The following is a 13,766-nucleotide window of genomic DNA, read 5'->3' on the forward strand; positions in this document are numbered from 1 at the left end:
CACACACACGCACACACACGGCCACACGCACACATGCGTAACAGTCCACCCTGAAAAGGGCTGGGCCTCTTCCGTCCCATGGACAGCTGGAAGGGGGGCTCAGGGGTGACGGTGAGGGGGAGGTCTAGGTCCCCTCATGCCCGTTTCAGCCCCCCAACTCAAGCAAGGGCATGGAGCCTCTTTTCAGTTTGGGGGCATGAGCCTCAACTCCCAGGGAATATGGTGACCAGCAACTGTCCCCTCAGGCCATCGACAAACCCTGCTCCTTCACTGACCCTGGGTAGAGAAGGAAGAGACAGCCAGACCCTGCTTTGCGGTGGAGGAGGACAGGGAAGCCCCCCACACACCCCGCCCAGAGCACCCGTTCACAGCAGGGATATAAGAAACAGAGAAGATTCACTCTACCTCTAAATCAGCGCCCGACATGCAGGCATGAAATCATAAAGGCGGGACTTCCCTGCTCCTCTCAAAGTCAAACCTCAGCCCAGAAAATGGCTTGGCCACCACCCCTCCCCTGGCTCCTGGGGATGCAGTGGGGGCTGGCGGGGGGAGGCTGAGGTTAGGCCCATGACCAGGGTGGGGGCTGTGCTCTCAGGAAGCCAGCTGCTTGTGGGGTGGGGGTGCAGTGGGAGGGGAAGGTGGGGAGGGGTCAGTCCTCAGACTGCCCAGGCCCAAGACCCTGCACTGGCTCCTTTCAAAGGGGGCACAGTGGTGGTGGTGGGGGAGGGCGTGGATATGACACCCCAGGAGTGAATGGGCCAGGCGCTGGGGGTGACCTGGTCTCTCCAGCATCTGGCCTTCACTCTGGGAACAGGGTTCCATGCAGCTAGTGCCTCATCTTTCGTGTCATCCACACAGCTCACAGAGTTCCTCAGGGCCCCTCCGACCCTGGCCTCCTCCATCCCAGGGAGTCCCAGAGTCCCGCCCAGGTCAGAGCTCCTATGCCCACTCCCCTTCTGGCTCCTGCTGGGGAAGCCACTGGGCTGAGCTGAGCCTGGAGTCGGGGCCAGACGAAGGGCAGAAACACGCTGCGGCTGCAGCCCCAACAAGGACCACGTGGCGCTGAGGTCCCTGGGGGGCGGGCGTCATTCAGGAGAGTCCCCTGTCTCTGCAGTAAAGAAGGTGCTGGCAGGTTGGATAGAAACTTGTGCTTTAATATATCTCTGTGTGTGTGTGTGGGTGTGTGGGTGTGTGCGTGTGTCGAACAACCGTCTCCGGGGCCTCAGTGTTGGGCCTTTGTCCTTGTTCTCTGCTCCTCCTCACGGCCGATGCCGGCCCCCTCCTGGGCAGGCGGCCCTGCCCCTGGGCACCCCGGCTGGCATGGGGTCAGTCTTTGGTACGATGCGGACACTTTGGTGTGCCGGGGGGGCGGGGTGGGGGCAGGCCACGCAGCTCTCATCATCTCTGCAACGCCAAGAGGAAGGTGGCCACAGGCCCCCAGAGCTGTGGGAGGGGCTGGCGGGGGGCTCCACTGCCTGGCATCACCACCACTGTGATGGGAGAGAGAAGGGACACAGGCCGGGGCTCTGGTCAGCTCGGCAGGGCCAGGGAGGAGCAGGCGGGCAGGCAAGCCATGCGAGGGTCGTTCCTCTGCCCCGCTCTGTACACATAGACACACTTGCAAGATGTGAGGTGGGGTTAACTCTGCCTGCTGGGTCCAAATCCTGGCCTGTGGCTCACTAAGGAAGACACAGAGCAATTCATTCGACCTCAGGGACCTCAGCTTCCTCATCTATAAAATGAGTCTAACAGGGAACTTTCCCGGTCACCCAGCAGATCAGACTCCACGCTTCCACCGCAGGAGGCAGGGGTTCGATCCCTGGTTGGGAAACTACGGATCCTACATGCCTTGTGGTGTGGCCAAAAACAGAAAAGAAAATGGGGAATGACAAAAATAAATAAAGTAAAAATAAAATAAAAATAAAATGAGTAGAAGAGCCACCCCAGAGGACTGTGGTGAGGAATGAATGAGACCATACATATACAGGTATCTGCACCTCGCCTGGAATGTAGTAATTTCTTGGTAACCTCGAACTGATATTATTGCAAACACTTGGGCCCCAGTGTGGGAAGGGGTACAGGTTCACACTTGGACACACACATATACATACAGAGAGACGTTCCCAGACACAGATGCTGCTACCGTAAGCTTAGTTCACAGGAGGGTCTGGTCGTCTCACTGTCCACGCAGCCCACAGCCTGAACCAGGGTGGGGCCCGAGGTGGGTACCAAACACACCAGTACCTGTTTCCACAGCTACCAACACATGCACCCCATCACCCCGCCACTTGGAACCCCAATTCAGGCACCAACAACACCTCCCCTGACAAAGGCGCCCCCCCACCCACTTTCTGCCCTGCACCTTTATTGGGATCCATCTGCTTCCTGGGACACTCCCCCTTCTTCAGGGTGACGTCATCTATGGCGATATCCCCCAGGTAGCCTGAGCCTCGGACACCCTCAAAAATAATCTGGAGTGGGATCAGAGAGCAGGGAGCGTGGTGAGGGAGGTTCTGCTCCCAGCCTTTACCCTCTGTCTCCCAGGAAGGTCCCCCCATCCCTGCATGCTTCCCTCCTCAGCTCCCGGGAGCCTGCCCCAGGCCGGGAGAGCTGTAAGCAGAGGCAGGCCCGGGTGACTCACCTGGAAGGGCCCGCTCGGGTTGATGGGCACATGCGCCTGCTGCCACACGTTGCCCTTATTGCCGCTGAGGGACCAAGCATGCGTGTCCAGGGCCCCTTTGCTCCGGGACCGCACCAGGAGGTTGAGGGAGCCTGTGTTGGGCGTGAGGAGAGGTGGCAGTGAGTGGCCACTCTCTGCTTTCCCCATTCACCACCCTCGACTCCCTACCAGGGCCTGCAGCACTGCCCCCACTGGACGGGACCTTCTCCCCACTGCAGACTGGTGAGCATCCTGTCATCCCAGAGGGGACCTCAGCGTGGGACAGAGAGAGGACAGCGGCACGGCTTCCGTTCATCAAGACAATTGGCAAAGTTTCTCTCATGACTTCCCTTACTTCCTAATCAGTAATTCCCCCCCACCCTGGAACACACCCACACACACCCTTCCTCCTCTAGGCAGGAGAGTTGTCCTAGGACACTGGGGCCCAAGTCTGAACACAAAGCAAGATTCCCAAAGCACACAGTGCACACACTTGGTGGTATATGATGCTCCTGCATTGATTTCTGGAGGTAAGTGTGTGCTAAGTTGCTTCAGTTGTGTCTGATTCTTTGCAACCCCAAGGACTCCTCTGTCCATATAATGGTAGATACCAGTCATTATGCTATGCTGAGAACTGGGGAAAATTCTGAAAGAGATGGGAATACCAGACCACCTGACCTGCCTCTTGAGAAATCTGTATGCAGGTCAGGAAGCAACAGTTAGAACTGGACATGGAACAACAGACTGGTTCCAAATAGGAAAAGGAGTTCGTCAAGGCTGTATATTGTCACCCTGTTTATTTAACTTCTATGCAGAGTACATCGTGAGAAACGCTGGACTGGAAGAAACACAAGCTGGAATCAAGATTGCCGGGAGAAATATCAATAACCTCAGATATGCAGATGACACCACCCTTATGGCAGAAGTGAAGAGGAACTCAAAAGCCTCTTGATGAAAGTGAAAGTGGAGAGTGAAAAAGTTGGCTTAAAGCTCAACATTCAGAAAACGAAGATTATGGCATTCGGTCCCACCACTTCATGGGAAATAGATGGGGAAACAGTGGAAACAGTGTCAGACTTTATTTTTCTGGGCTCCAAAATCACTACAGATGGTGACTGCAGCCATGAAATTAAAGGACGCTTACTCCTTGGAAGGAAAGTTATGACCAACCTAGATAGCATATTCAAAAGCAGAGACATTACTTTGCCAACAAAGGCTCATCTAGTCAAGGCTATGGTTTTTCCTGTGGTCATGTGTGGATGTGAGAGTTGGACTGTGAAGAAGGCTGAGCACCGAAGAATTGATGCTTTTGAACTGTGGTGTTGGAGAAGACTCTTGAGAGTCCCTTGAACCGTAAAGAGATCCAACCAGTCCATTCTGAAGGAGATCAGCCCTGGGTGTTCTTTGGAAGGAATGATGCTAAAGCTGAAACTCCAGTACTTTGGCCACCTCATGCAAAGAGTTGACTCATTGGAAAAGACTCTGATGCTGGGAGGGATTGGGGGCAGGAGGAGAAGGGGATGACAGAGGATGAGATAGCTGGATGGCATCACTGACTCGATGGATATGAGTCTGAGTGAACTCCGGGAGTTGGTGATGGATAGGGAGGCCTGGTGTGCTGCGATTCATAGGGTCGCAAAGAGTCGGACACGACTGAGCGACTGATCTGATCTGATCTGATCTGAGTTGCTTCAGTCATGTCTGACTCTCTGCAACCCCATGGACTGTAGCCTGCCAGGCTCCTCTGTCTGTGGGGATTCTCCAGGCAAGAATACTGGAATGGGTTGCCATTACCTTCTCCAGAGGATCTTCCCAACACATCAATCGAACCCACGTCTCTTATGTCTCCTGGATTGGAAGGTGGGTTCTTTACCACTAGCACCACCAGTGAATCCCCTGATGGTACAGGAACCAAGTTTAAAAATTTAACACTTGAAGGGTGGCAGGTGGGTGAAATGGGTGAAGAAACTAAAAAGGGTTGAACTTCCAATTATAAAATAAGTCCTGGGGATGTAATGTAATGGTGACTACAGTTACTAATACTGTATTGCATATTTGAAAGTTGCCAAGAGAGTAGATCTTAAAAGTTCTCATCGTAAGGAAAAAATATTCTGGTGATGGAATATTAACTAGACTTATTGTAGCAATTATTTTGCAATATACACAAATGTCAAATCATAATGTTGTACATCTGGAACTAATATAATGTCAATTATACCTCAATAAAAATGTAATACTTATGTTTTAAGAGGTGAATAAAGTGAGCGCTTCAAATCCACAACTTCTCTAATATTGATGCTTAGGACAAAGCTAAGAAAAAAGGAGGTGACTTAAAGAAAAGTATTAGTGTATGTGCTACATAGCTGTGGTAAAATGTGAAATTTTGAAGGTATTAACCTAGGGGGTGCTGAGCCCCTCTGCCCACAGACCCAGGGGCCTGGAATTGTGGAGGTGCTAACAGGCACTGGAAAAAGGAAGAGTGGATCCAGCCTTGGCAAGGAGCACCCAGACAAGGGGGTGCCCCTTCACTGGTGCTGCCAGCCTATCTCGAGCCCCCTGTGACATGAAGACCTGGCTCAGAGGGAAGGGGAATCAATCTTAGGTGGCACCTGGTGCCTGGCATTTCCATGGCACTGACCACAGACAATGCCACACCATCTGTGACACCAGATAGACAGACCCCCGGTGGGGGAGGGCCACCAAATGTTACCTGCCTGAGAGCAAAGGAGTTGGCTTGGACCAAGGAGAGTCAGCGAGACACAAGGTCTGGGGACATCTGGTGCCTGGAGCTGCCAGGTGGGGTGGGAGGGGTGGGGAAAGGAGGGACCAGGACAGCAGGAAATGCCCACCCCACCCCAGCAGCAGGTCTGGGCCTGGGGGAGGAACACCCCAAAGATCCCAGGCCTGTGGGGACCCTTGCCAGCAGACAGGGCCCTCAGAGGGCTGCAGCCAGCACCCAGAGGGCTGGGAGGAGCCACACTGGCATAGGCAGGGCCCAAGCCCCAGTGCCTTTTAGTTTTCTCACCAGCCCCCAAGGGGAACTCCCTCTCTTCCCCCTTCTTGGAGATTTTTCTCCTATCCCAATCCCCGAATCCCCAGGGTCTAGCCTCAATCTTCAAACTTTTCCTTCCTCTTTCACCACCCTGTTCCAAGGACTCAAATGGGAGAACCCCACCTTTTCACTGCTCAAACCAAAACTGAAGTTCTGCCCCCTTCCCTGGTCATTCCACCAGCTCCAAGATCTCCCCTCTTCCTGACAGCCTTTCACAGGCTCAGCCAGAGCCCTAAGGGCGCCTGCTCACTATGTTCTTCTTTGTCACCTCCGGAGCTGAACTGAGCTACAGTCTGCAGCCTGGACATAGTCCAGCTTTGCAGACCCTGGGTTTTGCCAGGGTCTGTTCCCACTGCTTGAGATGCCCTCCCCTACTATGTTCCCCTGACCAAATCCTTTTTGTGCTTCAAGGTCTTTCTGAAACACCACCTCTTCCAGGAATTCTTCCCAGGTTGGAGGTGGGAGCCCTCTGTGCTACTTGTGAATTCTGAGGCCTTAAACTGTAGCTCCCCTTGCCCAGAGCACTCCCCACTCTGTGGAGTGGTAGTTACTGGGATTCTCATCTTCTCTCATTTGATTCCACAGGGAAAGCTCCCATCAAACTGCTACCTGCTCTCAGTATTTGAATGCTCAATGAAGAACTTTCTATGACTGTCATCAGGACTGAAAAGGGACTTTCATAGCATCTCAGAGTTAGAAGTTACCTCAGGGGTCATCAAATCCAGGCTCCACTACCTCCCTTTCATTCACTCATTCACCTAATTGAGCAGGCTCTGTTCTGGACACCAGGGACACATCCATGAATAAGACAAAGAACCCTGCTTCCTGGAGCTTATGCTCGTTGGGTGGAAACCACAATAAAGAATATAATACAGGAAAGGGATGGAAAAGTGTTTTACGTGGGGCTGTCAGGGACCTCTCCAAGCAGACCTGAATGATGGGGGAAGAACATTTCAGGTCAGGGAAAACATCACAAGTAAAGGCCTCTAAGGCACGAAGGAACCTGCCTCAAATATAAAAGAAAAGCAAGGAGATCAGTGTGCTTGAGCTGAGTGGAGTCACGGGAGAGCAGCAGAAAATGAGATCAGAGAAGCAGGCAGGGGCGGACCAGGTGTGGGAGGCCTGGAGAAGACAGTGAGGGAAGAGGGCTGAGCGGGGGAGTAACATTACCTGGCACAGGGGTCCCCTCCACAGCACCCCTGCTAGACGCTCCTCCTACCCAGGGACAGAATAGCGGACTCCTTTGCTGGGCAGATCTGGTGCTTATAGCATCTTCCTCAGGTGGAATTCAGGTCTGCCTCCCAGGAGTTTTCAATGATTGGTGTTTGTCCCACCTACTGGGGGACACCTAGCAAGCTCTGGAACACAGACAGCTCCCTCAGGGCTTTCTCTGCTCCCAGGCACCCCAGCTCTTAAAGCTTAATCTCCCAGGGCCTTCCTGTATCCAACATGCTCTTCTTGCCAGCTGGGTTCCCCGTGCTTCTCCTGAGCTGAGGACAAAATGACCACCTGTCTTGGTTTGCCTGGGATGTGGGACTTCTAGTGCTAAAGGTAGGAAAGGCTGGGGCAAACCAGGATTGGTTTGAACTGGTTACTCTAGGTGGGCAATGTGGTCCCGCTCATCCCCACCCCCACCTATCTCACAGGAAGCTTCTCACAAAGTCCAGACTCAGTCACGGATGAACTGGCTTGTGCAGAGAGCCTGGAGGGCTCCAGCGGCTGCAGAAGGTCCCATCCCCCTTATTCTGGTTCATCAGTTTAGCCTGACCCATTGCTTCAGCTGTGGACACTTCACAATGAGCCTTTAGGTCTACACTTGGTTAAAGTCACTTCCCCTGCTGTGAAGCCAAGAAGAACAGTGAAGATTTCTGTGACCTCTTAGGGCATGATTGTCAAGAGGCACAGAACGCAGTATATAAAATGTGGGGAAAAAGGATACATGTGTACTGGCTTCTATACACATAAAGCATTTCTGGAAGTGTGCCGCCCCCCCTCAAATCTAGTACCTTGATTGCCTCTGGAGAGGCACTCTAGGTGGCAGGAGGACTGGGATGGGAAGGGGGCTCTCATTATGTACCTTTTGACTTGTGCAAAAGACATTACCTTTCCCGTAAATATGTAAACAAAGAAAATTAAAATTGTCACTTCCTCAGCAGTCTTCCATAATCAGGTCCCTAGAGTCAGTCAAGTCTCCCTGTTATCAGCTGCATCGACCCCCGTCCTGCTGTTGCAGACACACATCACAGTGGTCGCTAAATTCTACCCGGCGCAACGAGTTATTTCATGTCTGTCTCTCCCACTTGACTGGAGGTGCCAAGAGGATGAGGAACCTGTCCATTCTGTTCTCTGAAGTACCCGAAGCCAGGCACAGAGCAGGACACCTGGAGGTGACGGTTGAACGGACAAGTTCACTGACTAATGTGACGCTCCTACCAGAGCCGTCTCTTCCCGAAGGGCACACTTCTTGGGTTCACGGTTGTGCATAGGAAGTAGGACTTCCCCTCACTGCTCACAAATCAGCTCCCTTCCAACCCTGTGTTTAGGGCTTGGGAGAGTCAGCAGAACTGGGCTGCTGTGTGATCTTGGGCATATGCTTAACCTCTCTGGTTTATATGGTAATACCTCACTCACTCAGTGGCTGTGAGTGTTAATGAGACCACAGATGCAGAGCATCCAGAAAGTCACCTGGCAGGCACTCAATATATGCAGCCTCTTAGCTGACTTCTCCATCCCCTCTAAGACTTCCACCTCATCCTGCTGAAGCCATTTTCTCTGCAGACTCAGGAAGACTTGATTATCTCAAGTCTTATCTTGATTATCTCAGACAAGCTGGTTCTCTGGACCTTCCTCTTGCCCAGATTCTGCTCACACTCTCTACAATCACACTCCCTGTGATCTGGCCGAGTTGGGAAGCCCAGGCCTTAGGCAGACCAGTCCCCAGCTTCCGGTGGACCCCTGCCCCCTCCCAGCAGCAGCACTCACTCGGGCAGGTTCCCTGGTCCTTCAACTCACCGATGTGCTTTCCATACATGTGATAGAAGAAGGAGACACAGTAGAACTTGGCGCTGGCGTTGTACAGGGGACTCACCAACCTCGCACGGTCCCCCAGCTCCCGGGGCCTTGACGTCTCAATGAACATGTAGTAGCCTTCAGAGAAGGGGAGATGTACCAACACTCTCCTCCTCAGCCTTCCCAGTCCCCTTTCCACCTGACTCCTTTCTGCCCTTCTATCACCTATCTGAATCCCAGGTGCCTCACACCACCCCAATCTGTCCTCCCTGCCTCAGCACAGCACAGGACTCTGGGCCAGGACTTGTGAGTTCTTAGCTTTCTGGCTGCTTCTCTTCTTCCCAGTCTAGTAGGTTAGGAGCGTGTCTCCCCTCAGACTGGGGCTCCCTGAGGGCAGGGCTGTGTCTCCCCTCAGACTGGCGCTCCCTGAGGCAGGGCTGTCTCTCCCCTCAGACTGGGGCTCCCAGAGGCAGGGTTGTGTGTCCCCTCAGACTGGGGCTCCCTGAGGGCAGGGCTGTGTCTCCCCTCAGACTGGCGCTCCCTGAGGCAGGGCTGTGTCTCCCCTCAGACTGGGGCTCCCAGAGGCAGGGTTGTGTGTCCCCTCAGACTGGGGCTCCCTGAGGGCAGGGCTGTGTCTAACCTCAGACTGGCGCTCCCTGAGGCGGGCCTGTGTCTCCCCTCAGCCTGGGGTTCCCTGAGGGCAAGGCTGTGTCTCCCCTCAGAGTGGGGCTCTCAGAGGTAAGGCTGTGTCTCCCCTCCACTGGCGCTCCCTGAGGCAGGGCTGTGTCTCCCCTCAGAGTGGGGCTCCCTGAGGCAGGGCTGTGTCTCCCCTCAGAGTGGGGCTCCCTGAGGCAGGGCTGCGTCTCCCCTCAGACTGGCGCTCCCTGTGGGCAGGACTGCGTATCCCCTCAGACTGGCACTCCCTGAGGCAAGGCTGTGTCTCCCCTCAGACTGGAGCTCCTTGAGTATGGGTTGTGTCTCCCCACAGACTGCTGCTCCGTAGGCCAGGGCTGTGTCTCCCCTCAGATTGGCACTCCCTGAGGCAGGGCTGTGTCTCCCCTCAGACTGGCACTCCCTGTGGCAGGGCTGCGTCTCCCCTCAGAGTGGGGCTCCCTAAGGAGGGGCTGTGTCTCCCCTCAGAGTGGGTCTCCCTGAGGCAGGGCTGTGTCTCTCCTAAGACTGGCGCTCCCTGAGGCAGGTCTGTGTCTCCCCTCAGATTGGGGCTCCCTGAGGCAGGACTAAGTCTCCCCTCAGACTGGGGCTCCCTGAGGAGGGGCTGTGTCTCCTCCCCTCAGATTGGGGCTCCTTGAGGCAGGGCTGCGTCTCCCCTCAGACTGGCGCTCCCTGAGGCAGGGCTGTGTCTCCCCTCAGAATCGGGCTCCCTGAGTAGCGGCTGCGTCTCCCCTCAGAGTGGCGCTCTCTGAGTCAGGGCTGCGTCTCCCCTAAGACTGGTGCTCCCTGAGGCAGGGCTGCGTCTCCCCTCAGACTGGTGCTCCCTGAGGCAGGTCTGTCTCCCTTCAGACTGGGGCTCCCTGAGGCAGGTCTGTGTCTCCCCGAGGCAGGGCTGTGTCTCCCCTAAGACTGGCGCTCCCTGAGGCAGGGCTGTCTCCCCTCAGACTGGGGCTCCCTGAGGCAGGGCTGAGTCTCCCCTCAGACTGGCGCTCCCTGTGGCAGGGCTGCGTCTCCCCTCAGACTGGGGCTCCATGAGGAGGGGCTATGTCTTCCCTCAGAGTGGGGCTCCCTGAGGCGGGGCTGCATCTTCCCTAAGACTGGTGCTCCCTGAGGCAGGGCTGCGTCTCCCCTCAGACTGGGGCTTCCTGAGGAGGGGCTCTGTCTCCCCTAAGAATGGGGCTCCCTGAGTAGCGGCTGCGTCTCCCCTCAGACTGGCGCTCCCTGAGGAGGGGCTGTGTCTCCCCTCAGACTGGAGCTCCCTGAGGCAAGGCTGTGTCTCCCCTCAGACTGGAGCTCCTTGAGTATGGGCTGTGTCTCCCCTCAGACTGCTGCTCCGTAGGCCAGGGCTGTGTCTCCCCTCAGACTGGGGCTCCCTGAGGCAGGGCTGTGTCTCCCCTCAGACTGGCGCTCCCTGAGGCAGGACTGTGTCTCCCCTCAGACTGGAGCTCCTTGAGTATGGGCTGTGTCTCCCCTCAGACTGCTGCTCCGTAGGCCAGGGCTGTGTCTCCCTCAGACTGGGGCTCCCTGAGTCAGTGCTGTGTCTCCCCTCAGACTGGGGCTCCCTGAGGCAGGGCTGTGTCTCCTCTCAGACTGACGCTCCCTGAGGCAAGGCTGTGTCTCCCCTCAGACTGGAGCTCCTTGAGTATGGGCTGTGTCTCCCCTCAGACTGCTGCTCCGTAGGCCAGGGCTGTGTCTCCCCTCAGACTGGGGCTCCCTGAGGCAGGGCTGTGTTTCCCCTCAGACTGGCGCTCCCTGTGGCAGGGCTGCGTCTCCCCTCAGACTGGGGCTCCCTGAGGAGGGGCTGTGTCTCCCCTCAGACTGGCGCTCCCTGAGGCAAGGCTGTGTCTCCCCTCAGACTGGAGCTCCTTGAGTATGGGCTGTGTCTCCCCTCAGACTGCTGCTCCATAGGCCAGGGCTGTGTCTCCCTCAGACTGGGGCTCCCTGAGTCAGTGCTGTGTCTCCCCTCAGACTGGCGCTCCCTGAGGCAGGACTGTGTCTCCCTCAGACTGGGGCTCCCTGAGGAGGGGCTGTGTCTCCCCTCAGACTGGGGCTCCCTGAGGAGGGGCTGTGTCTCCCCTCAGACTGGCGCTCCCTGAGGCAGGGCTGCGTCTCCCCTCAGACTGGGGCTCCCTGAGGAGGGGCTGTGTCTCCCCTCAGACTGGCGCTCCCTGAGGCAAGGCTGTGTCTCCCCTCAGACTGGAGCTCCTTGAGTATGGGCTGTGTCTCCCCTCAGACTGCTGCTCCGTAGGCCAGGGCTGTGTCTCCCTCAGACTGGGGCTCCCTGAGGAGGGGCTGTGTCTCCCCTCAGACTGGGGCTCCCTGAGGCAGGGCTGTGTCTCCTCTCAGATTGACGCTCCCTCAGGCAAGGCTGTGTCTCCCCTCAGACTGGAGCTCCTTGAGTATGGGCTGTGTCTCCCCTCAGACTGCTGCTCCGTAGGCCAGGGCTGTGTCTCCCCTCAGACTGGGGCTCCCTGAGGAGGGGCTGTGTCTCCCCTCAGACTGGGGCTCCCTGAGGCAGGGCTGTGTCTCCTCTCAGACTGGCGCTCCCTGAGGCAAGGCTGTGTCTCCGCTCAGACTGGAGCTCCTTGAGTATGGGCTGTGTCTCCCCTCAGACTGCTGCTCCGTAGGCCAGGGCTGTGTCTCCCCTCAGACTGGCGCTCCCTGTGGCAGGGCTGCGTCTCCCCTCAGACTGGGGCTCCCTGAGGAGGGGCTGTGTCTCCCCTCAGAGTGGGGCTCCCTGAGGCAGGGCTGCGTCTCCCCTCAGACTGGCGCTCCCTGAGGCAGGGCTGAGTCTCCCCTCAGACTGGGGCTCCCTGAGGCAGGGCTGTGCCTCCCCTCAGACTGGTGCTCCCTGAGGCAGGTCTGTGTCTCCCCTCAGATTGGGGCTCCGTGAGGCAGGGCTGTGTCTCCCCTAAGACTGGGGCTCCCTGAGTAGGGGCTGTGTCTCCCCTAAGACTGGCACTCCCTGATGCAGGGCTGTGTCTCCCCTCAGACTGGGGATCCCTGAGGCAGGGCTGTGTCTCCCCTAAGACTGGCGCTCCCTGAGGCAGGGCTGTGTCTCTCCTCAGACTGGGGCTCCCCGGCGCTAGACCCCTCCCTGAAGCATCCCTCCATTTGGAGCAGCAGGCCATCTCCTCACCCTCAGGAGTACCACTTATGTCAGTGGGGGGACCAGTGTTGGGGGAGCGCTTGGGGTTCTGGGTCAGAGCATTCTGCCGGGTCCAGTCAAAATTGTCTGTCAGGTCCTGGGTGTAGCCACAGATCTTCTCATCTTCAAAGTGGCAGGTGTTGTCTGCAGTCAGGGCAGGGTGGGGAGGGAGTAAGACAAAGAAGGTCAGCCTGCTCAGGTGCCCTCATCCAGATTTAACTTCCTGGTAACCCCTAGGCAGTTCCCAAACATCCAAGTAGTGGGCCCAGGATCCCAAGGCTCCAGAAACCAGGCAACAGGGCCCCTGACACATCTGTTCCCGGAACAGGACTTCTTAACCTTTTTGGTGCCACACACCCTTCTGATGTCTAATGAAGTTAAGGACCCCATTGCAGATTATTTAGGTGCATAAAATGAAAAGCATAGGGTTACAAAGGAAATCATATTATGCTGAAATACGGTCATCAAAAAACAAATGCATGATATAATAATAAGTGGGCTTCTCTATTATCTAACTAAATCACAAGATCTAGTGTTAAGTCTAAGTACTGTAGTTTTGAAATACTAATGAATGGAAATGATGTTTACAGATAGCTGTAACAACTTTTAGGCGATGTAAAAACACTGGATTTCCACTGGTGACAAAGTCAATCAGGTAATGATTACACCATATTCCTACATGCATCATTGAAGGGGATGTTAAATTTCTGAAAGAAGTTAGGGAAAATAAAGAAGTACTTGTAGGCCCTTCCAGGTTGCAGTTTCATGGGCCCACCCTGATCATTTGGGGGGCAGTCAGTCCAGGGATCTCAGATTAAGGACCCCTGCCCCAGGGAACAGAGAAGGTGGATTAACCTGATCTTTCCATTTTTCTTCTGGGGACAGTGAATGGTGCTAAGTGAGGACAAAAGACCCTGAGTTAGAGATGTCCTCTTGACTCCACCCTCCCTTCAAGCCTTTAAGCCCCAAAATAAATCCCAGATGCAAATATCTCCAAGCCCAGCCCTGCTCCCTCCTGCTTCTCCTGCCAATGGCGGGCCTCCACGCTATTTTCTCTCTGGGTATCTCTTGGGGGTCCCTTCCCCCCTTCCAGGGGAAGCTTTGTGACCCTAAAGGTAAGGAGAAGTAGGCAGGGGTATCTCACCTGACAAATTTGGAGAGCTGATGGCTGAGAAAGCAAGCAGGAAAATCAAGTCAGAACCAAGGTGTGGGGCTGTGTAGAGGGT

General features: G+C 55.6%; 1 protein-coding gene across 2 annotated transcripts in view; it reads right to left on the reverse strand.

Annotated features, from left to right (window-relative positions):
• Positions 1–1,133: 1,133 nt before the first annotated feature.
• Positions 1,134–13,766, reverse strand: part of MDGA1 (MAM domain containing glycosylphosphatidylinositol anchor 1) — a 65,204-nt gene continuing 52,571 nt past the window's right edge. Inside the window, exons 12-17 of one of the 2 annotated variants that reach the window (XM_019986373.2) lie at positions 13,685–13,708; positions 12,532–12,684; positions 8,724–8,858; positions 2,642–2,772; positions 2,363–2,471; positions 1,134–1,490 (exon numbers count right to left, since the gene is read on the reverse strand). In XM_019986373.2, the coding sequence (XP_019841932.2) occupies positions 1,399–1,490; positions 2,363–2,471; positions 2,642–2,772; positions 8,724–8,858; positions 12,532–12,684; positions 13,685–13,708 (644 nt within the window). In that variant the 3' untranslated portion in view covers positions 1,134–1,398. The remainder of the gene's footprint in view (positions 1,491–2,362; positions 2,472–2,641; positions 2,773–8,723; positions 8,859–12,531; positions 12,685–13,684; positions 13,709–13,766) is intronic. The other variant, XM_070777904.1, reaches the window with a different exon arrangement.

This window comes from Bos indicus, chromosome 23, assembly GCF_029378745.1.
Source record: "Bos indicus isolate NIAB-ARS_2022 breed Sahiwal x Tharparkar chromosome 23, NIAB-ARS_B.indTharparkar_mat_pri_1.0, whole genome shotgun sequence".
Lineage (NCBI taxonomy): Eukaryota > Metazoa > Chordata > Mammalia > Artiodactyla > Bovidae > Bos > Bos indicus.